The 27,962-nt window shown below is 43.0% G+C and overlaps 1 protein-coding gene across 3 annotated transcripts in view; it reads right to left on the reverse strand.

The window, feature by feature from the left end:
• The window catches only part of cemip2 (cell migration inducing hyaluronidase 2), a 100,145-nt gene continuing 72,183 nt past the window's right edge, over positions 1–27,962 (reverse strand). For 2 of the 3 annotated variants that reach the window (XM_084056186.1, XM_084056184.1), the window contains exons 13-26: positions 27,402–27,490; positions 23,882–24,013; positions 22,266–22,301; positions 19,786–19,941; positions 13,429–13,606; positions 10,385–10,600; positions 9,546–9,760; positions 7,125–7,307; positions 6,171–6,390; positions 5,682–5,783; positions 4,219–4,364; positions 3,922–4,028; positions 3,325–3,785; positions 1–3,208 (exon numbers count right to left, since the gene is read on the reverse strand). In XM_084056186.1, coding sequence (XP_083912312.1) covers positions 3,577–3,785; positions 3,922–4,028; positions 4,219–4,364; positions 5,682–5,783; positions 6,171–6,390; positions 7,125–7,307; positions 9,546–9,760; positions 10,385–10,600; positions 13,429–13,606; positions 19,786–19,941; positions 22,266–22,301; positions 23,882–24,013; positions 27,402–27,490 — 1,989 coding nt within the window. In that variant the 3' untranslated portion in view covers positions 1–3,208; positions 3,325–3,576. Of the gene's footprint in view, positions 3,209–3,310; positions 3,786–3,921; positions 4,029–4,218; positions 4,365–5,681; positions 5,784–6,170; positions 6,391–7,124; positions 7,308–9,545; positions 9,761–10,384; positions 10,601–13,428; positions 13,607–19,785; positions 19,942–22,265; positions 22,302–23,881; positions 24,014–27,401; positions 27,491–27,962 lie in introns of all 3 variants that reach the window. The other variant, XM_084056185.1, reaches the window with a different exon arrangement.

Below are 27,962 nucleotides of genomic sequence, written 5' to 3' on the forward strand. Positions count from 1 at the left end.
AACACAAAGCATAAATGTTTATTAAACTTCACAATTTCAAATGAAAACAAGGTTGAGATTTCCAGGGAGGGACGGAATGAACTTCAGAAACTTTCACAAGAGTCAACATTTCACGCACGCACACGTACACGCACACACACAAACACACACACACACACACACACACACACACACACACACACAAACACTGACACACACAACAACAATACACAAAAGAGAAAACAAAATCTACGATGCTCTATCTCCATGGTACAGACACCACCATCAAGACATGTTTTGGCATTTACATTATACATTTGAGGCAATTAAATCAAAACAGCAATATTTGCAAAGCTCACTTCTAATACGACCACTTTTAACCCTGCATACCTCGTAGCACGTCAAATGGCGAAAATAGCCGAACACAATAGCCGACACAAGCTCACAGCGCAACGCGTTGTGAGCTTGTGTCGGCTATTGTGTTCGGCTATTTTTGCCGAATGTTTTTTTTGCCAAAGGTTGGCCTGTTACGACATATGCCCAGAACGGGGATGCCAGGGGTTCATGTGGTTTAACAGCTAGAGGTCTGTGCATCTTAAAAGCATCAAGTGAACAAAAGGCAATTCATGGGGAAAAAAAATGTTTTGTTCTTTTTTTTTGTACAACAGTAGAGTGGTTAAAGGCATGTGTCCTCTATCCAGAGGATTCTCCATCTCACATTATACTCTCAATCACACACACACACACACGTCATATCACAAACAAACACCACAAACATGCACGAACGCACACACGAACGCACACACACACACACACACACACACACACACACACACACACACACACGTCATATCACAAACATGCACGAACGGGCACACACACGTCATATCACAAACAAACACGCACAAACATGCACAAACGCACACACACACGTCATATCACAAACAAACACGCACAAACATGCACGAACGCACACACACACGTCATATCACAAACAAACACGCACAAACATGCACGAACGCGCACACACACACACACACACACACACGATATCACAAAGACACAAACACTCTCAATGTACACACAAACATGCATGCACGCACACACACACACACACACACACACACACACACACACACACACAGACACACACATGTAGAGAAAAGATATTCACTGCTCAGTGGGGGAGCCCTGCTCACATCCAGTCAGCTAAAAGTCTATTTGTACAAGTCTCAGAGTAAAAAGGCTGGTATGTGTGTCTATCCGTTCCCCACCCTTTTATTTTGGATCAGGGGCCCACTTGAAAAATCTCACGACCCACCCACCAACCCACCTCTTCACACAAGTGGTCAGATTTTGAGGATGAATCGATCGATTGTGTTCCAGGAACTAGGGGGGAATATATGGGTATATATATCGTTAAGATCACAATGAAAACAACATTTTCAAGGTTTTTGAAGAAAAAAAAACATACCATGACTTTTAAGACCTCTTTTGTTTTTACATAAATAAATATAAGTAAATTATATTAAAGTCAGATTATCAATGAAATCTGAATGTTTTATCCAATTATTTTGGGGGTCAATTATTTTGCAATATCCTCATGGCCCACCAGTGGGCCCCAGACCACAGGTTGGGAGTCCTGGAATATAAGCACCCTGTGATGAATCTGTGTTTGGCAATGATACAAAGATACACAAATAAAAATAAGAAATGAAAAAAAGCAGATTAAATGAAAAACAAACATTCAATCCATTTAGGGGAAAGAAACAAAGAAACCAGTTGTGCTGTGATGTGTAATCATTATGTAACACTGGGGGGAACACCGCTGTTGTGGAAAAAGTTAAATACAAAAAAAAACATGCGACTAATTGTTGACCATCCAACGTGAGACTGAAAGAAGATCCACTATCTTCCTGTAGGAATCAAATAAAAAAAAGGTGCTTAACGTTACGCTGTTTGTTCCACAGCTGCACGATGATCAAAGTCACTTTCTTTTCCAGTTTAAGGTTAGGTGTAAAAAAAGAAAAGATAAATAAAATGTGAGGAAAAGAAAGAGACAGTTAAAAGACTGAATGGAATGGACCGTGCACACATCACAAAGATGTGTGTTGTTTATGACAGTGGTTCTCAACCTTTTCAGGGCCGTGACCCCCCCAAAAATAATCATATTTGAACCGGGGACCTCCCACCCTTGATGCATTGCATTTTGTCTGACCCGGTTCTACAAGCTCACAACGCATCGCACTGCGAGGCGTTGTGAGCTTCTAGATCAGCTATTTTCAAAATCTTTGCCTCTTTCTTATATTATTATTTGACAATGTTTGACCAGTTTTTATAGTATAGTTTGTTGATTACTTTTGATGCAGTAATGGTCTTTTTCCATCTCATCACTTTTATATTTTTTTCCTTTTATGTATTGGGTATTAAAAGTCCTTAAATTGTCACTTAACCTGGGGGTCCCCAACATCACAGGCTGAGAACCACTGGTTTTATGGCACAAATGGCTTGGCTGGGTGTTGGAAGTCAATGTACTGTAGATCATTCAACAGGATCTCTGAAAAGTAAGTTACCACAGTTAAGGGTGCTATACTTTTACACTCTGTTAATTTGGGGCCTAATATTGCTGTTAAAACATTTTTTACACAACAATATCTAGTCTAGTTTAATTTCTTAATCCAATCAAACCTAGTTTCAATTTCAGTTAACAAGACATTGACTTCCCTATCCACCCTTTAGTCTCTTATCTAACGTGGTTTTGGACGGAGAGATCCGCCTCCGTCCCAATAAACGGCCCGCGGAAAAGGGGCGGAGAAAGGGGCGTGCACTTCCATTGATATTTATACCCCTACCCAGGAAAGGGGGCGTGGCTGTGGAAAGGGGGCACACCTGGAAAAAAAGGCTCCCAGGTTAATGTCGTCAGAGGGTGACCTGTTTTTGTAACGCCACGAGATGGAGGCATTATTCCATGAGTGAGTGTCACACTGTGAAATAATCCTAATCTGTGTGTTCACATACCGTCCTTGTTATTTCATGTTGAGATTTGCTTCCGGTCCGTTTCCGTTTTGTAATGTTTGACATGAGGCGTTGTTGCTTTGTCGTTTGACATCTTGCAGATCAAAGTGTTATTGTATGGCTCTGGTTGTTGCTTTGGCTGATAAGGCAGAAGTTGTGTCTTTTTTTAAAGGAAAAGTGCATTGATTCAAGAGTCCTCCCCAAGCCATACTTACTTAACGCACACAAACGCACACACACACACACACACACACACACACACACACACACACACACACACACACACACACACACACACACACACACACACACACACACACACACACACACACACACACACACACACACACACACACACACACACACACACACAGACAAACAAAATCACCCCCCACTCACAATAAAATAACTCCCTTCTCCTCTTCAAATCAGTAAACATCTTTGCCATCGTTAATAAATTAAAAAAGTTCAGCAGTTCACATTCATCGGCTGGTTGTGTGTGTGTGTGTTCGTGTGTGTGTGTGTGTGTGTGTGTGTGTGTGTGTGTGTGTGTGTGTGTGTAGGGTAGATAAGTTGTGTAGTTCACATTGGGTCACTATTCAAGGCCTTCTTCAGCAGCTCCAGGTCTCTGCGTGACTGAGCTCCGGACGGCGGGCAGCCGTAGGCCTCCAGACCCAGGGGGAGATAGCGCTCCTGCGGCCCCAGGACCTGGTCCTCCTGGCCGGCCTGGAGGGACACCCAGGGTGGGGGAGGACCATCGGAACCCTGGAACCCCCAGAACGCCAGGGCCTCTGAGGAGAGAGAGAGAGATGGAACCATATAGTGTGTGAATGACAGAGGGAGAGCAACCAAAGACTAAGAGAGTATTTTTTCCACCACTGTATGTAGATACAGTAGATGGAGATGGAAGCAGATGAAGACACTAACCTTTCATATGCAGATCAGCAGCCTTAGCGGTCCCTAAGGAGACCAGGTGTGACGTCACTGCCATCAGGCCGTCTGGACGACCTCGTGTTGCCATCAGCACTATAGACCTGATCACATGACCAGGTCACATGACAGGAAGTTACAATGAAACGTTACACAAATAAAAAAAAGGAGACTTCTTTCTCTCTTTGTTTCCTTCTTTCATATCGTTGCTGCATATTTTGCCTGCCATAAAGTAGTGCCGCTTTAATTGAAAAAGTAAATCACTAGAATGATGGTTGCAAGCCTATGTCTCACCTCTTAGGTATTCCAGTTGTAAGGTATTGCTCCATCCTGGAGTCCAGCTTTGGGAAGGAGGTTTTCTTGGTGACTTTCCCTGAGCAGGCGTCCACAGTGACCAGGAAGAACCCGGGCTGGGAGAAGGACATGGTCACCTCGTTCACCTGACACATGACAAAAGAAAAGAAAAAGAAAGACATGCCATCTCCGGTTTACTTCCCGTATTCTGTGTGACGTAGGTGGTTGCCTTTTTAGGAGACGGGAAGCAGGTTGGAGTCTATTGATTCCAATGGAAGAGTGAACGTGAACACAGCTTCTGAACCATTCTTTAGGCCCATGGTCAAAATCAACCAGAGCTCTTGCTCTGGTTGATTTTAGGATCAAAAAAATTAAATAACGAATTGTTTGTTTAGAAACATGCTGTGGCAGCCATGTATATGTCCATTTCTTCCCGGCCAGCAATAGCCCCTGTGTCCTCGCTTTGAGATGCTTTGAACCTGGCCATAAGTTCATGCTGACATCTTCGGACTGACACAGATTTACAGATAAAATACATTTTCATGTAAAGTCACTTCCTAGTTTAGTGCAAGGAAGCTGCGGTGTGAGCAAGGGAAGACCGACCGACAGACAGAGAATATACAGTACAGGAATAAATATCCGATAAAGAAAAAATGCAATAAATGAATTTCATTGGCTTACGCCATTCCCAATGTTACATCATCAAAATATTACATACGTACAGTATCACATATATGATATTTTCGGGCCATGCCATTGGACCCTTAAAGGGTTAGTTCAGATTTTTCGAGTATTTTCCGTAGGAAATACTTACCATTAATGTAGTGGTTGCAAAGGTATTAATTGATTGCCCGAGTCCCGTGGTCAGAGTTATGGTCCGTTTCTGATAAATATGAAGTAGTTCCGGTAGATTAGTAGATTTGGTGGGGGCCGCTCATTAAAAATAAATAAATTAATAAAACTAACGTCATTTGTATTGTTGACCTATTTCTACCATATAGAGCAGGTTTCGTTCAATTTCGACCCCTCTGTCACATGGTACTAATGTTTGTGTCCAGAATCACTGCGCCGTTGCAGCCTACTCACGCACAAAATATATGACACAAAAAATAGTACCATGTGACAGAGGGGTCGAAAAGACCTATTTCTACCATATAGAGCAGGTTTCGTTCAATTTCGACCCCTCTGTCACATGGTACTCGGGCAATCAATTAATACCTTTGCAACCACTACATTAATGGTAAGTATTTCCTACGGAAAATACTCAAAAAATCTGAACTAACCCTTTAAGTGTTTTCGTTCAGCGCGACTTGCAAAATAGGGATTGCGCATTAGATGGTTGTGACTTAATTACCGCAAGACGTGGAAATAAGATGTGGATTAATAGGGCATAGCACACTTACATGATGTGGTAAATAGACCAACACAGGTCAAAGGGCGAAACCAGAGGATGTTTTACTCACAGTGATAAAGGAGATGTTGTCTTTGTTCAGTTGTTCTTTGGGGGAGAGGGACTTGATCTGAGTCTGGAGGTAGGAGTTCCACGGCTCACTGGAAAATACCAGCTGAAACCACACACACACACACACACACACAAGTTTGTATCACTATACTTGAGAGGACATCAACGTTTTAGGACGCAAGCCTAAAGCCGATAAATAGCAGATCTACAAGCTCTGGAATACTTCGGTCATTTGTCTAGAAAATACATTTGTGATCGTATCGTGAATCTAGTATTGTGATTTGAATAGTATCGTGAGTTGAGTGAATAGTTACATGCCTAAATAATGCTAAATGGATAACACAAAAAGCCCAGATAGGGCTTGTTTCCATTGTGGTCCTGCTGTATGTATACAATTCATCAAGAACCACTGTTCAAGATTATCCTGGGGGAAAGAGAAAGCAATATGGCGCCACAAGAGCCGTTGTTTGTCGTCCCAACAACAACTCACCTGCTTGGCACCGCAGCCTTTGCAGGGCTGGGCACTCTGTGCGGGCATGGGCACCACGGCCGCGGGCACCCGGCTGTACTTGGGGTAGGCCTTAGCGGTGCAGTTACAGGTCTGCTTGGACGAGGTGGTGGCCATCACCTTCACCCGCTCACAGCCCCGCACAGAGCAGTAGCTGTTGCCGTCCCGCCCGTGCCTGGCTCGAAGGAACAACCACAACAGCCTGGAGGGTTTACAATGGAGGGGAGGAGAGAGAAGAGAGAAAGGTTGTTATAGTTGACTAAATCAAAGGTAATAACAGAAAAATAACAAGAAAAATAGCAGATACTGTATAAAACATTTTTTCAGATATACAGATATGCAGATATACAAGCTCATAGCGAGCATGAGCTTGTAAATCTGCTATTTTTTTATCGTGAACATTTTTGCTAATCTTTAGTTTGATAATAAATATTTTTAAAGTGAACATTTGTAACTCAAATCTTTGCTTCTGGGGGATTCTACAAATGTACAGGTTTCTGAAAAACGTATGTTTATATCAGTGGTTCTCAAACTTTTTAATTTCAAGGACCTCCAAAATTATATGTATTTGTCCACCGACCCCCATCAGATAATTTGTTGTTCCAGGGACCCCCAGAAGCAAGTTCAAAATGTTCGCTTTAAAAAACATATAGATATATTCAAAGATTTGCACAAATATTCAAGATTTTTCAAAATGAGCAGATCTACAAGCTCATAGCGCGGCACTCTGTGCCACGCTATGAGCTTGTATATCTGCTATTTTTGAAGAGCCAAAGTATAACATAGTTTGCTTTAAGTGGTTACACAGATGCGTTCCCGGTTTGAATGAGTTAAGACCAGTCTCAAATAATTGCGATCAGGCACTTAATGTAATAAGTGTGACAGGCCTAGAGGGGGCGGTATGTATCACATGGTTCTGGTGGTGGTTTTCCTCACCCTACGGAGCGGTCAAAGTAGTACTTCCTCTCAGAGGGTCTCTTCTCCAGCTCCACCAGGCTGGACACCATGCCGTAGTCTGTGATGTCATCAAAGCTGTTGCTCTGACGGTCGTTGATGTCAGCCATCACCTGGAAGGTGGTGTCTGAGGGGAAACACAGCCCCACCCGCACCCAGTCATCTCTGAGAGAGAGAGAGACAGAGAGAGAGAGACAGGGAGAGAGAGAGAGAGGGGGGGAGACAGAGACAGAGACAGAGACAGAGAGAGAGAGAGAGAGAGAGAGAGAGAGAGAGAGAGAGAGAGAGAGAGACAGACAGACAGACAGACAGACAGACAGAGACAGAGAGAGAGAGAGAGAGAGAGAGAGAGAGAGGGAGAGACAGATAGACAGACAGAGACAGAGACAGAGAGAGAGAGAGAGAGAGAGAGAGAGAGAGAGAGAGAGAGAGAGAGAGAGAGAGAGAGAGAGAGAGAGAGAGAGAGAGAGCAGGGGCGTCAATTGGGTATGGCAGGCTATTGCAGCTGCCATACCCTGGCTCCAGGGGGAAAAAAATAAAATGTAGGCCTACTTTGCGTTTAAAATCTTGATTTTATCAACTAACTGGCTGTGCGCATCGGAGGAGCAGCGGAGCCTGTCATCAAGGGGCGGGCCGTGTGTGTGTGTGTGTGTGTGTGTGTGTGTGTGTGTGTGTGTGTGTGTGTGTGTGTGTGTGTGTGTGTGTGTGTGTGTGTGTGTGTGTGTGTGTGTCGAGACACGAGAGGAGAATTAAAACACTCGCCCCAAAACACACTCGCCCCTATGTTTTTCGCTGACCGAGGCCGCCAGATATACCCGGGCGAGTGTGTTTTGGCTTTTGGACGAGGCGTTCTTGTGAACAAGCAGTGAATTAAATCACGTGTCGCCGGTGGAATACAAGTCGGAAAGAAAATAATCAGGAGCTCAACAACATATAAGAGGATACATGAGCTATCTGTGCTAGCTGCAAAGTGTGCATATTTAAGCAAGTATTTTAAAACAGTGAAAGCTACCGAGGAAGAAGAAAAAAAAAAGTGATAAACCCCCGCCGGCCGCCACGACTCAAACTAACGACCACGTTGTGAATAATTATAAACAAACAACCTCCTGGTGCAGTGGTGCTTCCAAGTTGGGGGGTAATTTGACCAAAACCGAAGGTATTGAAGAGGAGAATGTTATGGTCATCAGAGATCAGAGGATCTAGCAGCTGCCATTCTGATAATGTTAGGAGCAATGGACCAGGCAACAGTGATACTACGAGCAGGTAGGGTCCCGTCCAAAGTGTTTCTAAATGGACTGCAGTCTGCACAGAACCCTATCCATCAGATCCAAAGTATTATTATCATACTCCTACAGAGAAGATTTCATACCCCCCACTTTTTGCAAATTTAATTGTGTTTAATCTTTTTGATAATAAATCGGTAAAATCAGGCAAAAATAAGAATTAAATAACATAACCCTAACCTAACCCGAATCCTAACCCTAAAACCGAAATAAAGTAACCAAAAACTGGAAAAAAACGAACCCAATCCGCCCAGAACCGCACAAAAATTTCGCGCGCGCGCTTTGCGCGCGCACGGGGGGCTCATGCACGCGCGCTGCTGCCATACCCTAGCTTTGGCTGAACTGACGCCACTGAGAGAGAGAGAGAGAGAGATTTCAGTCAACAAAATCTAGTTGAATTAATCGACAAATATGTTGACAGGCATCGATAGCGTCGTAATGCCAGATGTATACTTGCTGTGTGCCGAAAATAGCCGATCTACAAGCTCACAGTGTGCTTGTATATTAGCTATTTTCGGAGCGTGACACCCACACGCCACCAAGCATAAGATGACGTGTCATAGTTCTGCTGGATCTCTTGTCCACTAAGATTTTAGTCTAGTTTCTATTTGTTGACGAAATTATCAATTCTAATTAGTCATAGTTTTAGTCATCACATTTTTTATTTCACGCACACACACACAGATCGTCTGGAACGGGACTCGAACCCACGATGCGCTGTCAGGCTACATTAGGGCCTAAGTGCCCGGACCAGCGGCCATTGCATTGTTTTAATTTTGTCTTCATATCAAAGCCACATTCAAACGGCCATAGCTCTTAACTCATTGAGTGCCATTCACGTGTTTCACATGTTTTACCGCTATGGTGCAATCACGTGTTTCACGTGTTTTTGAAAAAGGAAAAAAAAGCCAATTCCCCCACCGCTATACTACAACACCCCCGTAAGTGTAATGAGCCGATCTCCATGAGGACGGAGGTCACGAAGAATATTCCATGATTTTTCTTCAAAGGTACAGTAAAATCACTGTTTTCACAGGCAAGGGGACGGTAGAATGGCGGTGAATGAGTTTGGGTTAACAGTGATTGTAAAGTGCGTGGTGAGTGGTAGAAACAGACATACTTGTTGAAGTTGATGAGAGACAGGACCAACTCGCGGGGCGCCAGGCCGTTCCAGTGCAGCGTGTAGCTCTTACTCATCATGAGGATGGGCTGGTACTGCTGGGACAGCGCCCCCTGGCTGTTGATGCCTCTCAGGACCAGAGGGGCGGCCGGGTACTCATCTCTACTGATGGACAGGCTGAGGCTGCTGGGGGCTCCCTGAGTCTGGATGTACACCTGTGTGTGTGTGTGTGTGTGTGTGTGTGTGTGTGTGTGTGTGTGTGTGTGTGGGAGAGAGAGAGTGAGAGAAAATAAGTGAAGAAGATCTGCTACTTTTAATGCTTGTGTGTGACGCTGTAGTATGATCAAGTAGAGCAGTGGTTTTTCAACCCTTTTCATATCAAGGTCCATTATTTATTGGGCATTTGAACCGTTTGAGATTTAGCCTCTCAGAACCAAGATTTTGTCCACAATTCCATCCATGCTGTATTGATGTTGGTACCATAGGAGAGATAACAGACAAATGCTGATCAAAATAACAATTATTTAATTAAGTAATGCAGATGTTTAACAATTATTTAACTCTTGAGAGCGTGAAATGAAACCAAATGGACCCGTAAGGGTTCATTTGGTTTCATTTTACACTCTAAAGAGTTAAAGATTTATAAGGGTCCATTTGGTTACCAACTCTCCATCATTTAGCTGGGGACCACCTGGAAACCCCTCAAGGACCACTGGTGGTCCCCGGACCGCTGGTTGAGAACCACTGAAGTAGAGCATTGATTTACAAAAAAAAACACAAAAAGTAAAAAAATACAGAGATAAGAGGTTTCTTGCCGACATCGACGGTATCTTGTGTACCTGAGAGTACGCTCCGCTGCAGACCACAGCGTTCCACTTAGAGACGTTGACACAGGCAGGATGCTGCAGCAGGTAGTTGTCTGCCCGGCCCACGTAGGTGTCTCTGTATCCGCTCACTGAGCCGTCCACGTCGTGGAAGATAGAGTTCTTATCTCCGTCCAGGTCGTTCTCCTCGAACCACTGACCCGGGCGACCGAAGAACGCCCTCAGACCCACCTAAAAGAGAGAGAGAGGACGCCGTTAGTAAAAGAAGACAACAATACACAATCTATGTTGTTGTTTTTTGTTGTCATCAACAACTTTCCTAGGACTGTGGTTCTAGGACTGCATTGTATGGTGGTGAAACTGCTGCCCTTGGTACTGTAAAGGTGGCTGCATGCTACCATTGTAGGTGATAACCCTTTAATCTTTTAGGTGGAAACATTTTCACCTAAAAGATGATTGTGATACTAGGCGCTCATAGTCCGGTGATGTCGGTCAGTGTTGAGGTGAGCGGTGAGTCACTTATCATCGCAGCTCAAGTGACCAGGGACGTGCACAGATAGACTCTAGGTGGTGCTAGAGCACCTGCCCTTTGCCCTCTTGACCAGAAGTGCCCTTTTGAAAAAGAAAAGTTTTTTTTTTCTTTCAGTTTACTGCAGGGGTCTTCAACAGGGGGTCCGGGACCCCTAGGGGGTCCTCAGAGTCACTACAGGGGGTCCGCCAATTCTTCATGTGATATCATTTTTCTTTTTACCAAAACCACTCGAACCCTAGCATCCCTTTTCTGAGGAGAACTTTAGCCAAAAATAGCAGATCTACAAGCCCACAACGCCTCACGCTGCGAGGCGTTGTGGGCTTGTAGATCGGCTATTTTTGGCAAAGAGGTATAGGTGTAGAGGGAAAAAAGAGCAGACCAAGTCAACAAAAAAAGTATAATTTACTTGAGCACCTGCCCCTCAAAATGTCTGTGCACGCCACTGTCAGTGACGTCATGTTGTAGTCGTAGTTTTCAAAGCACCAAAAATGGTAGCATGCGCCCCGCTTTAGGGAGCCAGTATTGAGCACCGCTATTATTTTGATACACTGTCAACGCTGCCAACACTAGAGGGCAGTAGAACTATTATTGAAACTATTTTGACAGTCCTGACTCTGCATGGGGCTTCTCTCACACACACACAGTCCCCCCCCCCCCCTCTCCCCCGTGCGCACAACCAAACCAGTAACTCATGTAACTCGCCTAGCTGTGATCAAGATCGGGGGGGGGGGGGGTTAAGGAACAAATAGGACCATACTGTATAACAAAACAAACACACCCTCAGGATAGACCAGACACACAGAGAGAGAGAGAGAGAGAGAGAGTGAGAGAGAGAGAGAGAGAGAGAGAGAGAGGGAGAGAGATCAAGTGAAGGAAGTATGTAAGCTCCTGGTGAATAACAAGAATCTGTCATCACCGGTTCGAGCGCAGAAGAGAATCAGAGAGAGAGAGAGAGAGAGAGAGAGAGAGAGACAGATACAGAGAGAGACAGAGAGAGAGGGGGGGAGAGAGAGAGAGAGAGAGATGGAGAGAGAGAATAAAGAGAGAGAGAGAAGAAAGCAGACCACTGAACAACAATGGGAGAACGGTGGATGAAAGACGGCTCAAAGTAAGACAGCTGTTCAGAATGACCCAGCGCTACACCAGAGCATGTGAACTCACATGTTTCTCGTTTCAGCCTAATTCCTCTGCTGTCGGGTGGAAACCTTCTAAGTACAAAACCCTTCCTTTTTTCCTTATTATACAATCCATTAAGACTGGGGAACGCATCTGTCATTTTAAGATGTCTTTGGCTATTCACAAAAAGCGAACGTGTGTGCAAATCATTGAAAATATATTTTTGTGAAGTGAACATTTGTAACTGTCAAATGTCTCAACAAATGTCTTAATTTTTCTGAAACTATTGTTGCTATAATATCAGTGGTGCTCAAACCTTTTCTTGTCAAGAAAAAAATTATATGTTTTTGGCCACCGATCCCCATCAAAATATGTTGTTCCAGGCTCCAAAACGAAGATTTGAGTTAGAAATGTGGTTTCAAAAAAATATATATATATTCAAAGATTTGCACAAACGTTCAAGATTTTTCAAAAATAGCAGATCTACTGTACAAGCCGATGTGCTATTCTACAAGATCTACAAGCTCACCGATCTACAAGCTCACAACGGCTCGCATCTTTTCCACTACTTTTGTGGGACACTCTTGTATGATTTTATGTTTCACAAAAAAAAAAACATAAAAAGTTCAAATATGGACATATGAGGTTTCTGCCTGACAGCGACGATATAAAAACACCACCAGAGAGCTGTTGTCGTTTAGCATAATAAAAAAGGAGCTAAAACCAAAGGCACCTGATGGAATGAAACCACAGGGACGGAGAGAATTTAGTGACTACAAGCGGCAAATAAGGAGGAGGTCACCTGAGGCTGAGTGCTTCTAGAACTGCTTTAATGTCATGTTTGGTCTGCATTAAGGCCAGTTGGTTCCATTTGTACACTCGCTGAGTTACAGACCTGTAAGGGTCCATCTAAACTATCAATCATTCAGCTAGGGACCCCCTGGAACCTGGATCAGAACCACAGATCTAAGGCAATACACTTTCAAAGTGTTTTTTTTATAGCTAACAAAACGAAAAGCTGAGGGGAAAAGGAGGGTTTGTTAAAACTTGTAATGTATCATGCTTTGTTGCCTGTATATTTAGACCGGATTTACTGGTCATTAATATGGACTATAATATGAACATAAATCTTCTCTTCTGGGGGTCCCTGGAACATGAACATTTTCAGATGGGGGTCCGCGGCTAAGTACATATTATAAATTTGGGGGTCTAAATAAATAAAGTAAAGTGAAGTAAATAAACGGTAGCCTGGGACCAGACGAATCTGCCAGTGCAAAAAAAAATTGCCCGTGGCGATTTGGGTGTGGCACCGCTACGTGTGACTCATATCCACGCTGTGATACAGTCTGGCCACGTGAGGCTAAGTAAACGGTTTCCTCATTTGGAGAAACGACTCCCTCTACTGACTCACAGTGGTGTGGAAGGCCAGCTGAGACAGGTTGTTTTTGGGGGTGAGCTGCCAGGTGTTCTTCAGGTTGAAGCCCACGGCGCTGCTGAAGCGCTCAGCCGTGGGCACGAAGCCACGGAACGTGCTCCTAGTCAGCCTCACCGGACCGTCGTAGATCTGGAAACCCCGGATGGGAAACGTTCTGCATGGGGAGAGAGGAGAGGAGAGGAGAGGAGAGGAGAGGAGAGGAGAGGAGACTGTGTGAATATCGCAGGTGTGAGAGAGATTGAGATGGAATCCACAGTATGATACAATACGATGTATTATACGATACGATGATACGCTGTTTTTGATGTGATGCTGTAGTACATGGTTTTCAACCCTTTTCATATCAAGTCCACTATAATTTATTGGGTCATGGACCACCATTTCATGAGATTTAGACTCTCAGACCCAAAACGTTTGTTATCATTGGATAAGATTGTGTCACAATTCCATGCTGTATTGATGTTGGTACCATTAGCAGAGATAACAGGCAAATGTTGATCAAAATAACAATTCTTCTACATTCTCTAATTGTGTAGAATTCTTGTAAATTTAAGTAATGCAGACTTTAAAAATGTGGTCTAATTTTACGCTCTCAAGAGTTTAAGATCTACGGTATAAGGGTCCATTTGGTTACCAACTCTCCATCATTTAGCTGGTGACCACCTGGAACCTCCTCAAGGACCACTGGTGGTCCCCGGACCACTGGTTGAGAACCACTGCTGTAGTATGATCAAGTAGGGCATTGACACATAAAGTTAGAATATGCGTGGGAAGAGTTTTGCTTCTACCTAGCATTGGACCTTGACAGGTACCGTTAGTCGTGGGATAGGGGGTAGAGGAGGACGAAAAGCAAAGAGAAACACATAAACAGCCTCTCAGAAAGCCTGACCATGTCTATCTTTATTTATTTTGTTTGTTTTTATTCATGTAAAACTTAGTTAGGGTTTGTTCTTTTTTTGTTCTAAAATGTCAGTATGTTGCCTGGTTTTCTTTTCAAAAGTCATTTTTCAATGTCATTGATTAAGGGTTCTGTGGATATTATTGCCAAGAATATCAGTACTATTACCATTCAGTGCCTACGGGTGGACAGACCTTGAGAGGGGTGGGAGGGAGGGAGGGAGGGGGAAGGGGAACAAAAAAGAAGGCACCAAACAATTGTATTAAAAAAATGACTGCACAGAAGAGAGGAAAGGAGGAACCAAATGTCATTTGCAACCTATATCTGCTCAATAAAGTGGTCACAATACTTCAACCTGGTCTACAAGATACACTACACCACAGAGACACCCATATACCTGTCACGCTACTTCAAAGACGTCCACAAATACAACACCAGAGGGAGCTCCACAAATCACGTTCGACCCAGATTTGTCTCAAACAAGGAGTTCAATTCGTTCTCCTGCTATGCCACAAAAATGTGGAATGCTCTACCAACAGTCATAAAGGAGTGTAAATCCCTACTCTCCTTCAAAACCGCTCTAAACCTGAACTGTTTACTGTACCTATTTTTCTTTTTGATTTCTAACTATCTATAAGATGTTTTGCATAGTATCGTGTCTGTCATTAAATATTTCGATAAATTGAGTACACAGGACCCCAATGGAAACAACAAGGTCTGCTTTTTTGTGCAAACTGCTAATAAAGTATTCAATCAATCAGGTGAGACAACGTTTGGGGCACAAATGGTCTTCATCAGGTGAAATGATTTATGACCAAAGTAACCTACTGTACTTCTGCCCGGTAACATGTCACTGTGGTTACGTGTTGTGTGACCCACACTTAAATAAGGGCTTTCATCATTTCACCTGATGAAAGCCATGTGCTGTACCACCTGTAACCCTTTTCTGCGTTTTAAAGTAAAAAAAAAACTATTTTAGGAGCAATGCTGTTGTGCAGACTTGTATTCTTTTGAACTGTGACCACATTGACGTCAACACACACACACACACACACACAGTCACAGGTCACGCTGCGGTCAGGAAAACCAGTATAAATGCTCATAAATGTGAACCAGTGGTGAGCACCACGCTCACTGGGCACACTGGTGACAGAATGCACACAGGCACCAATTAGCTGTGCTGAGAGAGAGAGAGAGAGAGAGAGAGAGAGAGAGAGAGAGAGAGAAATACCAAAATATGTACTGTATTTAGCCCTGGACCCCCCCACCCTCCAAATGAAAATGTTTTGTGCCAGGGACCCCCAGAAATGAAGATTTGTCTTAAAACATTTTTTTGACATTATTTAAAAAACATTCAAACATTTTGAAGGTGTTCAAAAAATAAAAATAAAATATCACAGATGTACACGCTTGTATACCATACCAGTAAGACTCCCTAATCGGGAGATAAGCGACCGTAGGTCACATGTATACAGAAGAGGGCTGTATTTGTGGGGGGCAAGCCCCCGAGTTACGGCATTTTATGTGAGCTGCAGTGGCAGGGGGTCCTCCACTGGGGGCGCCACCACTTTTGCATCCGTTCTGGAGCACCAGGAGTGGGTGGTCCCCGGGAATGCCCCGTGAGCAGCCCCGTTGGGGTGGTCATTTGGTAATTTGTCCACATGTGCTCATTTTTTACACTTGGGGGTCCCTGAGGCAGCTGGGGGTCCCTGGAGCTCCGGGGGTCCTTGGAGGGTGTAGTTTGGCAGGTAAGGAGTGTGTGTGCAAAATGTGGCATGGATCGGGGCAACGGGTGCGGAGATATGAGCAGGGCAAAAGTGTGACGTGTGTGACGGAGTGACGGACGGACACCTGGAGCAGCTTTCTGTAGTAAGTGCGACCTACGGTCGCAATCAGAAAGTTTTCTGAAAAACCTATGTTGCTATATAGCTAAAATCTAAGTAAATGTACTTAGATGTTCCACCTCAGGTCTTACTGTGGTGCATAAAGTGCTGGAGCTGTTGTGTGTTTGAAAAAGATGACATGGAATTTATTTGCGTTTATTATAAATGTTATGACTCAACTGGTGACAGCTTTAAGAAGAACAGAGTGGGAGTGGTCTTATAAAAAAGAGAAAAGACATCTGCTTAGGCGATCAGCGAGAATTGAGTAATTTCCTCCACACACACGTAAGTGCTATTGACACTTATGTGCCTATCTATTTTAACAAACTTCTCAAGTATCACTGGAGGGGAAGTTACACAAGACATTAACACCCTCCCTTTCACACACACACACATACACACCCAGGACACACATACACACCCAGGACAACTGTGAATTCACTTGTCTGACTTTCTGTGTGTTTCCCTCATTTTTTCCACAAGAAACTGTTGAAGATATTGCAGAGTTTTCATACAGACAAAAGCCCTCCAAAAGAGAGAGAAATTAATCGCAATTATTTTAGATAATCATCCTAATTTTTTTCCATGTTGAAAAATGTGAATACATTTTCAAACAAATAGCGTAAATAGAAGATCTACAAGCAGCTTGTAAACGTGTAATTAGCTTGTAGATCGGCTATTTCCACTATTTAAAAAAAAAGGTTGAAAGTATAAAGTTATACTATGTCAGTCATTTTTCTGTATATCGTTGCTGTCGGGCAGAAACCTTGTATCTCCATTAATGTTTTTTCCGTAAACGAATGCGCTACATCGTCATACAAGTGTCGCACAAAAGTAGTGAATATAGCAGATCTACAAGCTCACAGTGCCTCGCTTCGCGACGCGCTGTGAGCTTGTATATCTGCTATTTTCTCTCTAGGCCGTCCTCAGACGAGCCCTCCATCGTCGCCTCCAGTCATCCGGGTTCTCCATACATCTGGTCAGCTTGTTGGTGCTTTGCGCTCCTGCATCTTTCTTGAGTACGTCCACGTATGTTAACACATTGGCTGCCAGCTTTTTTTTTTTTTTCCTACTGTAGGCTGCCAGACTTTTTCAATGAGAAAAAAAAGTACTTAGGAGCCGAGATACAGAATTTTTAAGTTTTAAGTTACAAGGAAGTGTCTGCGAGTCTAAATCTTCGGAAAATCATATCTCCTTGGTCTTTGTTTTTTTTTTTTAAATAAAAAAAATAAAAAAAATAAAAAAAAAAATTATTTTGATTTTTTTTTTTTTTTTGAAAGAATGCAGATCTGCGTCCTTGGCAATTTGCGGGCTTTTGCGCAAATGAACGCAGATCTGCGTCCATGGCAGCCAATGTGTTAATGTGGGACGTCCTCGAACGATGCCTGTGTGTTCCCACAGCACCAATGTGCTGGATGGCAACACTATTTTACTATTGCACTATTTTAATGTTTTTAAAATAATAATAAAAAAGGAACTGTTTTGAACATACAAGGTTTCCATCCGACAGTGATAACAACATTTTAAGGTATTCGTCATATAATCTGCCCCGTGCAATTTTTTTTTACAAAGCCAATCAGATCTGTCTTTTTTTTTAATTGAAAAATAAACACAATTCAAATCGTTAATCGCAATTATTCGTATGACAATTAATCGTCAAGTAAAATTTCATGATGGTGAGTCGTGACAGCCCTTGAGCACGAGTTCCCAAACTCTTCAGTGCCCCCCAAAATAATCATATTTGAACTCCAACACCCTGACAAGCACCTGGAATTGTAGGCATTTACATTTAGTTTGACTCGGTTCCACAGATAAATATTGTGAAAATAGCCAAACTGCAAGCTCACAACGCCTCACAAACTGAAGCGACCCTCAGTTTGGGAAACACTTCCCTAGATGAGAGGAGAAAAACGATTTAAACGTCCTCATTATGTCCATGTCTGTCATGTCCATCAACACACAATACGGCATAATGATTTGGGACGTAGTTCATTCAGTTTCCTTCCATTCTTTGATGCCCCTCCATTCAACGGTTGAATGTTTCTCGCTCAACATTCTTGTGGGAGACAAATAAAGCTCTGTTTTGAACATTGAGCAGACTCTACTACAGTCATTCAACGATAATGGACATGTTCCATTGTAGCTTCGGTATGCATGGCCGCGGGAAGTAGTTTTGACCAGGGGGGTGTGCAACCATTAAAAATAAAAAAATACATGAATAGAATAGGCGCCCTTTATGCCCCATTGACAGCGATGCTCTCACGAAACACACACAATCCAAATGTGAAATCCTGATGAATTACTTGGCTGTTTTCACTCCTAAACCGCGTTCCCACCGAAAGATAAAACATCTGTATAGCCGCATGAATGGCTTGACTTTGGTCACTGGGTGTTGAGACGGGACAAACGTGTTCATTCGCGTGTTCAACTAATCGCCTCTTCATGCTGTCAATCAGAACACACAGCCTACTATTCAGACATAATGTGTTTGGTGAAACAGTCTTCTCTGTTAGAGCCTCCCATCACTGGAATATAGTCTCCCTACCGAAGTAAGAGAGACCACCAACTAGTTGACCTTCATATTCAACCTTTAACTCACTGAGTGCCATTAACGTGTTTCACGTGTTTTTACCGCTATGGCGCTGGGTGCCATTAACGTGTTTGACGTGTTTTTGAAAAAAACACGTCAAACGTGAAAACATGTTCAGAACCCAAGATATCATCATCTGAAGATGTGCAGCTCCATCCACTCCTTGTTTAACTTAGAACTGAGAAAGGCTGTATCTTGCTTCCTAAGCACTTTTTGTTTTCTGTGAAAAAAACTCTGGCACTTTTCAGAATCAATTCTGAAATAATTCTGGCAATCCTGGCACTCAATGAGTTAAGAGATGGCTTAAAGCTAACCAAATTTGTAATCATGTGTAATTATCAGCTCCATTTGTCACTGGTGTCATTTCTCATATTTTACTGTAATTGTTCTGTCTCCTGTACTATGTCTACTTGTCTTGTATTGTATTGATGTCTGTTTTTGTATGGATAGCTATATCACCATCTTTTTAACAGCCTGCTCAGGGACTACAGATGAAAATGTGCTTCTGGCTAACTCTGGCTCATTTAGGTGGATGTGAAAACTGACATGTTGATTAATCTCTCTGATAAATAAATACATAAATACTATGGAAAAACTCAGTATCAAATTCTAATAACGCAGTTTCAATCTAGCAGTTTTATGTTGAGGAAGTATCTAGTATTTCATGACTAAAATATATCGATCTCATTGTTTACAAAAACACAGACCGTGACGGGCGTGTGTTTCTCCTCCTTCCCAGCCGGCAGCTGTAGCCTATCCGCCCACAAACGATTGAGCAGGACCCCCCTCACCCCTACCCCCCCCCCACCCCCGCCCGCTCTGCCGATGTTCCCTCGAGTCGGGACTCGGGAGAATGGCTTGTTTTGTTTGCAGGCACACGTAATTTCGAATTATATGTTCCTATCAAATCCTTAATCGGAATAATGTGTGTGACAGTTAATGGTCAAGCGTGACAGCCCTACCTGTTCCTAGGGAGCGTTCTCCACCTGCCGTCCGCTCCTCCCAGACCCCAGTACTTGTTCTGCCCTCCGTTGGAGCCTCGGTTCTGGCTCTCACCCACAAACAGAGACTGGGTCACCTCCTGGCTGGAGCCCTCGTCCTTAGGATAGCTGCCATCACTGGAGAGACAGAGAGAGAGACAGAGAGAGAGACAGAGAGAGGAGGAGGATATTTCTTTGTTTGTTTTTTGAACAATATGGTTATTGATTTTCAATGATTGTGATAGTACACAGAATGCATCCATATCACTGTAACTACAATTCTGTCGGTCATCTGGAGCAGTGGTTTTCATCCCTTTTCATATCAAGGTCCATTATTCATTCGTCATTTGAGCCACGGAACCACCATTTGATGAGATTTAGACTCTCACACCCAAAACTGTTATTGTTGGATAAGATTTTGTCCACAATTCCATCCATGCTGTATTGAAGTTGGTACCAATAGGAGAGATGACAGGCAAAACTTCTACATTCTCTAATTGTGTGACTTCTTGTAAATTAAGTAATGCAGATGTTTAACAATTATTTAACTCTTGAGAGAGTAAAATGAAACCAAATGGACCCGTAAGGGTCCATTTGGTTACATTTTACGCTCTCAAGAGTTAAAGATCTATGTAAGGGTCCATTTGGTTTCATTTTACGCTCTCAAGAGTTAAAGATCTATGTAATAAGGGTCCATTTGGTTTCATTTTACGCTCTCAAGAGTTAAAGATCTATAAGGGTCAATTTGGTTACCAACTCTCCATCATTTAGCTGGGGGCCACCTGGAACCCCCTCAAGGACCACTGGTGGTCCCCAGACTACTGGTTGAGAACCACTGATCTGGAAGATTTAGAACAGTAATTCTCAATCCTTTTCATGTCAAGGAATCCCAAAGTAATAATAGGTATTTGACCGTGTACCCTCCCCATCTGAACATATTTTGTGCCAGGGTTTGTGTAGCCTCGTTTACCACCTTTTGGTTAGGGTAGGATATTTTCGATATGTACGTTGTAGAGCTCTTGTAAAACGTACATTTAAAGTGAAAAAAAAAGCTATTTTAGGAGCAATGCTGTTGTGCAGACTTTTGCGTCGTGCATAAGACGCGAAAATATCAGATCTACAAGCTCACAACGCGTGGTGAGCTTGTAGATCAGCTATACGATTTTCTGAGCAAGGAAATGTGAGCAATGACGACAGACCGGTATTTATTCAGCAAAAAAGTACATATTGCAATGTTTTAGCACATGCAAGAGCAGGCGACGGAAGCAGCAAAACAAACTGCGTCAGAAGAAGCTCCTTTAACTCAGGTAAGAATAGACATGAAAGTATATAATAGTCATTTCAAGACGCTTATATACTTTCATGTCTATTCTTACCCCACCAGTCACTAAGGGTAAGGATGCTCAATATGAGCATCCTTCCTGTCTCCATCGTCACAGTTCATGTTGCTGTACTAATTATGTCCAGTCTTTATTTAACCCAGACCTTTAGTGGCCAGCAGCACAAGTGTCCCTTTTTGTGACCCTACCAGATATCATATGTGTCATCATGTTGCATTCATCTGAATATAGTTCAAGCAGACGGTGAAACTAGTTAGTCTCTACTATAGTGTCTGTGTGACCAACACACATGATGTGTAATATGCATCTTTGCATATCACTGCATACTACATCAATTCCCTAACAGTGGTTAAGTGTGTTTTGTGGTTTTATTAATATTGAGGCAATTCATTATTTATTGTTTTAAGTGAAAGTGGTTAAGTCTGTCTGTGGTTTTGAACCAATGAAAAGTATTAACAAGAGCTTGTGACTAAATAACAACTATATTAGATCCATTGTAAAACAGGCCATTTTTTCCCCCATTTCCTGAAAAGTACGTGTTTTGGACATACAGCGACGACATCCAGTGCTGCCATGTCTGCTTTGGACTTGTTTTTTCTGTTGCTTATATATTATTGGCAGTTGTGTGTTGCTGTTTGTTGGGCTCGTTTCTGAACAGTAGTTGTGTATTCTTTCCTGTTGTTTCCATGTTGTTTAAACCAGTGCTTCTCAAACAATTTCATGTCAAGGACCCCCAAATTAACATGCATTTGGCTACAGTCCCCATCTGAAAATATGCTGTGCCATGGACCCCCCCGCCCCAGATACAATATTTGTGTTGTTAAAATGTTTCAAAAATAGTTTTTTTGGGGCTTGTTTTTATAGACCTGGACGCTTATTTCTCTCGCAAAATCTGGCAACACTGACTGACAACCACTTGAGGAAGGGAGAGAGAGAGGGGTATTATTGAGCAAGAGAGACATTTTGACCCTCAAGAGGAAAGTCATTACGTCTGCCGTTATGCCCAGGATCTCTCTAGGAAGTACTTTAGTTGGCAGACATTCTGGGACAGGATGGACCGGGCAAGGCTGCATGAATAAAATACAAGAAGCATGAACCAAACCAATGGAAATGAATACACACCTGGCAAAGGACAATCCCACTCCATTGTCTGCAAACCTGTCCCCGAGAGAGAGAGAGAGAGAGAGAGAGAGAGAGAGAGAGAGAGAGAGAGAGAGAGAGAGAGAGAGAGAGAGAGAGAGAGAGAGAGAGAGAGAGAGAGAGACAGAGACAGAGACAGAGACAGAGACAGAGAGAGAGAGAGAGCGAGAGAAGATTTGTTAATGATCTTGGCATCAACAAGAAATCGTTGCTGTCGGGCAGAAACCTCTTATCTCCATATCACACCAACTTCTAATTCTAATCCATTAAGACCGGGAAGTTGTTGACCTCAGAATAACAACAGAGTCGTTGCTCCGTTAGTGAGTCATAGCTTTGAGGCCACGTTTACACGCTAGCATACGTGACGTGAGCCGACATGAGCCATGATGACGTTGTACGCAAGGCGGAAGCGTTTTCAAAGATTTCCACCCTGGAAGGGGGTTTCACTTTGTTGCGGTTTCAACCCCCGAAAAATGCTGCTGTCGTCTAAACGGGGCCGAGTTGAGTGTGAAATTCTGGTCTTCTTGAGATCAATTCAATGAAAAGGGGGCTTTATTGGCCTGAGAAAACATGCGTTTGCATTGCCAAAGCAATCATTATACAAACCAAGCATAAATCAAGATTAGTAAATGTACAAAAATAATTAAAATAAAACAAAATTAAGTAAATCAGCGACTGTGGACCGGGGACCACAAGTGGGCCATGAGGATATTGCAAGTGGGCCCTTACGTAATGGTAACCGTAAACTATGGCTGTGGCTTTTTTCTTATCGTTGTTGCTGGAGTTGTTTGCAGTTGTGCCCCCCCTCCCCTCTCTCTGTCGGTCTCTCTAAGAAATATGACCACCCACCATAGAGCCAGGTTCTGTCCATTAAATGTAATGACATGCGCGTGTCCTGTGAGAGTCATTTTATGTTGAGTCGTTTCTGCATTTAAGAGCCAAAGTAAATTCCTAGCATGAGACTCATACTTGGCAATGAGGTGGTTTAGTTGTGAATAATTAGTGTTTCGCTGTCATTGGGTCCCTGGCTGCACCGTCCCCAGCTGACCACTATGAGGTCTGTCTCACTCTGATGACATCACACAGGGTTTAATAGCAATGCGTACTAGAACATAGAGCTATTTAACACTTATTTTAACCAAAGAAAATCACTTTATAGCCTACCTTTAATTGTTAATCGAGTCAAACGTTTGGAATAACAGTGGTATTGTTTATGATTTGGAGTGATATGGGCCAGCAGTCCTACCCAGAGTTCTGGATGATGATGTCTCTTCCTTGTATCCAGGCTTTCAGGTCCTCCCAAGTCCAACCAAGTCCTACCCAGTCCTACCCAGTCCTAACCAGTCCTACCCAGTCCTACCCAGTCCTACCCACTCCTACCCAGTCCTAACCAGTCCTAACAGTCCTACCCAGAGTCCTAGAGCCTTGTATTAGAGAGTTGCGTCACGTGGTTCATGTAAACTGGAAAATAGCGACAAACGCTCATAGACTCCAGTGCATTCCGTGAACTTCCGGTTCAGGGCTTTGTCACTATTCACCAATAGAAGGCTCTGTAGAAGACCTGGCCCCATGAAGGGAACGGTCGTACCCAGACCTACCCAGAGTTCTGGATGATGATGTCTCCTCCTCGTATCCAGGCTCCCAGGTCGTTATTCTTGAAGGAGACCAGAGAGTCGATGAGGGCCGCCACACGAGGACGGCTGGGGTCCGCGCTCTGATGTGGGCGAAACCTGAAACACACACACACACACACACACACACACACACACACACACACACATCGACATTTTAGGACGCAGTTTTAAAGTTGTTTCTGTAATTTTTATACAATTTCTTGACAGTAAGCTAGAGCCGAAAAATAGCCCTGCCAAGCCAAAGTGCAGTAACTACGAAAAAAAAAATCACTGAAAAATGGTGATTCAACTGGTCAGCCAATTGAGATATCGGCATATAATTTATATTACACTAATTGTACATCTGTTCTTGAGGTAATTGTTTATCCCCCAAAATCAAAAAGGCTAATTTGACCTTTTGGATACACAAATAAGTCGGTGTGTCCAAAAACGTAGTTACTGCACTTTGGCTTGGCAGGGCATAACAGTACAAGCCCACAACACGTCACAGCGTGACGCATTGTGGCAAGTTTTTAGCGGTGCCAGCCGCTCTACATTTGACTGTGTCTGTGTGTCCGTCCGTCCGTCCGTCCGTCCGTATGTTATGTCCGTCCGTATGTTTGAACACGGCAAAGAAGCACACATGCGCCACTTCAACACACACACACACACACACACACACACACACACACACAAGCCAATACTGCACACATGCGCACACACGAACACACGCACACACACACACACACACACACACACACTTGACGTCCGTATGTCTGTCCGTATGTTATGTTCGTCCGTTTGAGCACGGCATTTAAACAGCTATAACTCCAGTTTGCAGCATGCCACCAAGTCCAAATTTGGTATGCGGACTTAGACCACCAATAGGGACGAACTGTTATTACTTAAGCCCCGCCCCCTCTGTCTGCCAATTGGCTGGGCTTTAAACAGCCATTATTCCAGTTTGCAGCATGCTACCAAGTACAAATTTGGTAAGTGGACTCAGACCACCAATAGGGACGCACTGAAATTAGTTAAGCCCCGCCCCAAAGGCACCGCTTCCTTCACACAGGGTGTGATTTTTTTTACTTAACTTGAGTATTTCCAATTTTCTATACTTTTACTTCTACTCCACTACGTACATCTCAGAGACAAAATATTGTACTTTTTACACCACTACAATTATTAGAAAAATGTAGTTACTAGTTACTTAGTAGATTTTGGTTATTATTACACATGAAGCCTTGAATTCATGGAGATTTTTTTTTTGTCGCATTCCTGAGCCAATAATTTGATGACCGGGATATCGGTCAATAGGACTCTCTTAGGACTCTTGGCTTAGGAATGCGACAAAAACAAAACATCTCTTTGAATTCAAGGCTTCATGGGGTGTGTAATTGATAGAAAATATGTCATTTTTGGGGGGAACTACTCCTCTAATTCCAACCCCTAAATTCTAAATGTCTAATCCTAACCTGACTCTTTTTCTATTTGTAAACTGTAATTTGAAAAATTATGAAATTCGGTTGAGTTAATATTGGATTTATTTAAATTTTCTTAAAATGTTTGAAAATCTTTTGAAATAATAATAAAGAAAATTGTAGTAAACGAGAAAAGGGATATTTACTCATGATCCATAAAATGCACACAGTGCAGACATACACACACACTTCCTACGATTCTAAAAATATATCTTCACAATCTCACACACACACACACACACACACACACACACACACACACACACACACACACACACACACACACACACACACACACACACACACACACACACACACACACACACACACACACACACACACACACACACACACACACACACACACACGTCTCTCTCTCTTATAACCACACATTTAATACTAAACACACATTCTCCTACTCATCCCCCCCTCCTCACACAACCACTAAATACACACATGAACACGTGTGCGCTCACACACGTGCACACAACACACACACACACATGCAAATCTCCTACATAAAACTATGTGTACAAAATTCACCTAAGTACACACATGGACACTTATACACACAGTCATGTGCACACGCAACGCACACGCGTGTGCGCACACACACACACACACACACACACACACACGGAATCTCTACCACAAAACCACAAAGCATGCAAAATACACACACACACACACACACACACACACACACACACGTTGTTTGTTTGTACTTCTAAACTTGTGAGGACATTCACGTTTAAAAACTGCAATTGTATTAATGCAATTTATTTAAAAAAAATAAGCTTAACCCTAAAGCGAAAATAGCAGATCTACAAACTCACAACACGTATCATTATGGAGCACTGTGAGCTTGTAGATCGGCAATTATTCGCCACCTGGTAGAACAACGAAGCATAAATCAAGCATAACTCCTCCAACCCTCTGACCACTAAACCTAACCTCAAAAATCCCAAACATCCCTAGTCCCTAAAGTAACTGTAAAAATCATCTCTAACCAATAAAACCACCATTTATCTTTGTGAGGACCAGGAAAACTGTCCTCATGATGTCTGTTTCAGTGGTTCTCAAACTATTTCATGCCAAGGACCCCCAAATGAATGTGTGTTTGGGCACGGACCCCCAACTGAATTTTTTTGTTGACATTCAACATTTTTCAACTATTTTCAAGATTATTTTTTGAAAATAGCAGATCTAAACGCTCACAACTCATCACATAGTGACATGATTGTACAGTAGATCGGCTATTTTCAAATAGCCAATGTACTGTCTATATGATTAAAGTGGTTAAATTGATTTATGTATGAATATCATACATACATCGCAACTTTCGCAAGTTCCTTTAATTTAAGCAAATTCACGCAATTCAACCGCATAAATTCACATAAAACCCCCGCATATTCCATCGGATAATCAAGGATTTTTACCCACGTTTTTATGGAGGGTCTAATTTGGCCCTCACAAGTATAGTAATACATCTCAAGTACACACACATCTCACACATCTCTCTCACACACACACACACACACACACACACACACACACACACACACACACACACACACACACACACACACACACACACACACACACACACACACACAAGCTCTCGGCGGAGAGACGGGAGTTTTTTCTTGGCAGGAGTCAGAGTGGAAACTCTATCTGTGGAGGTTGTGTTTTCTCTGTCAACACACAGCTGAGCGGCCCGACACTCAAACACACTATCACACCAGTGTTAGAGATCTCCCCTCCGTCCCACCAGATCCCCGCCCGTCCCACCAGCCCCGCGTTCACACGCCACATCCTCCTCCTAGGTATACATACACACCGTACCAGACTAAAAATAGACCCCGTTCCCAAGAAAGTCACAGGTCACAGACTAATATAAATACATTAGTGGAACCGTAGATGTCTTAATATTTTCGTAGCAGCAGCAGCAGCGCGAGACAGACACACACACACACACACACACACACACCCCCACTTACACACACACACCCACACACAGATACCTTGCATTATTATCCAGACACAGGTATTCTCGCGGGTCGGCGCTGCTGGCGTTAGAGGTCTTCACTCCTTTGTCAATGAACAGCCCAGCCTGTAGGAAAACAAGAAGGTTTTATGTTGTCACTATCAGGCCTGGAATTTCGTCATTTTAGGGGCAAGGCCACTTGGCCTTTGGTGTTGTAATTTTTTGGAGGGCACAAAGGCCAAATGCCAGGGCAGGAAGGCCACCCAAAAAAAAAAAGTTTTTTAAGTCCACGGAAATAATGCATTTAACTTGAAGGTTAAGGATGATTGTATTTTAATATATTATAAGAATTGTATAACTATCTGTGAAATATAACCCATTTATTTCACAAAATAATGTGTTGGCAAATACCAATATTTGGTTATATAGGTCTCAATATGTCACATTCAGCCCTGGACTTCATTGACTGAAGTAGGGGTCACATTAATCACATTAGATTCACAGATTAGGGGTCTTCAACCTTTTCAGGCCAGGGACCCCCAAACTGATGGGGTGATGGAGCAGGGACCCCCTACCTCGTAGGGATAGGGGGTAGGCT

This window comes from Gymnoscopelus microlampas, assembly GCF_963454915.1.
Source record: "Gymnoscopelus microlampas genome assembly, chromosome: 4".
In the NCBI taxonomy this organism is placed as follows: Eukaryota; Metazoa; Chordata; class Actinopteri; order Myctophiformes; family Myctophidae; genus Gymnoscopelus; species Gymnoscopelus microlampas.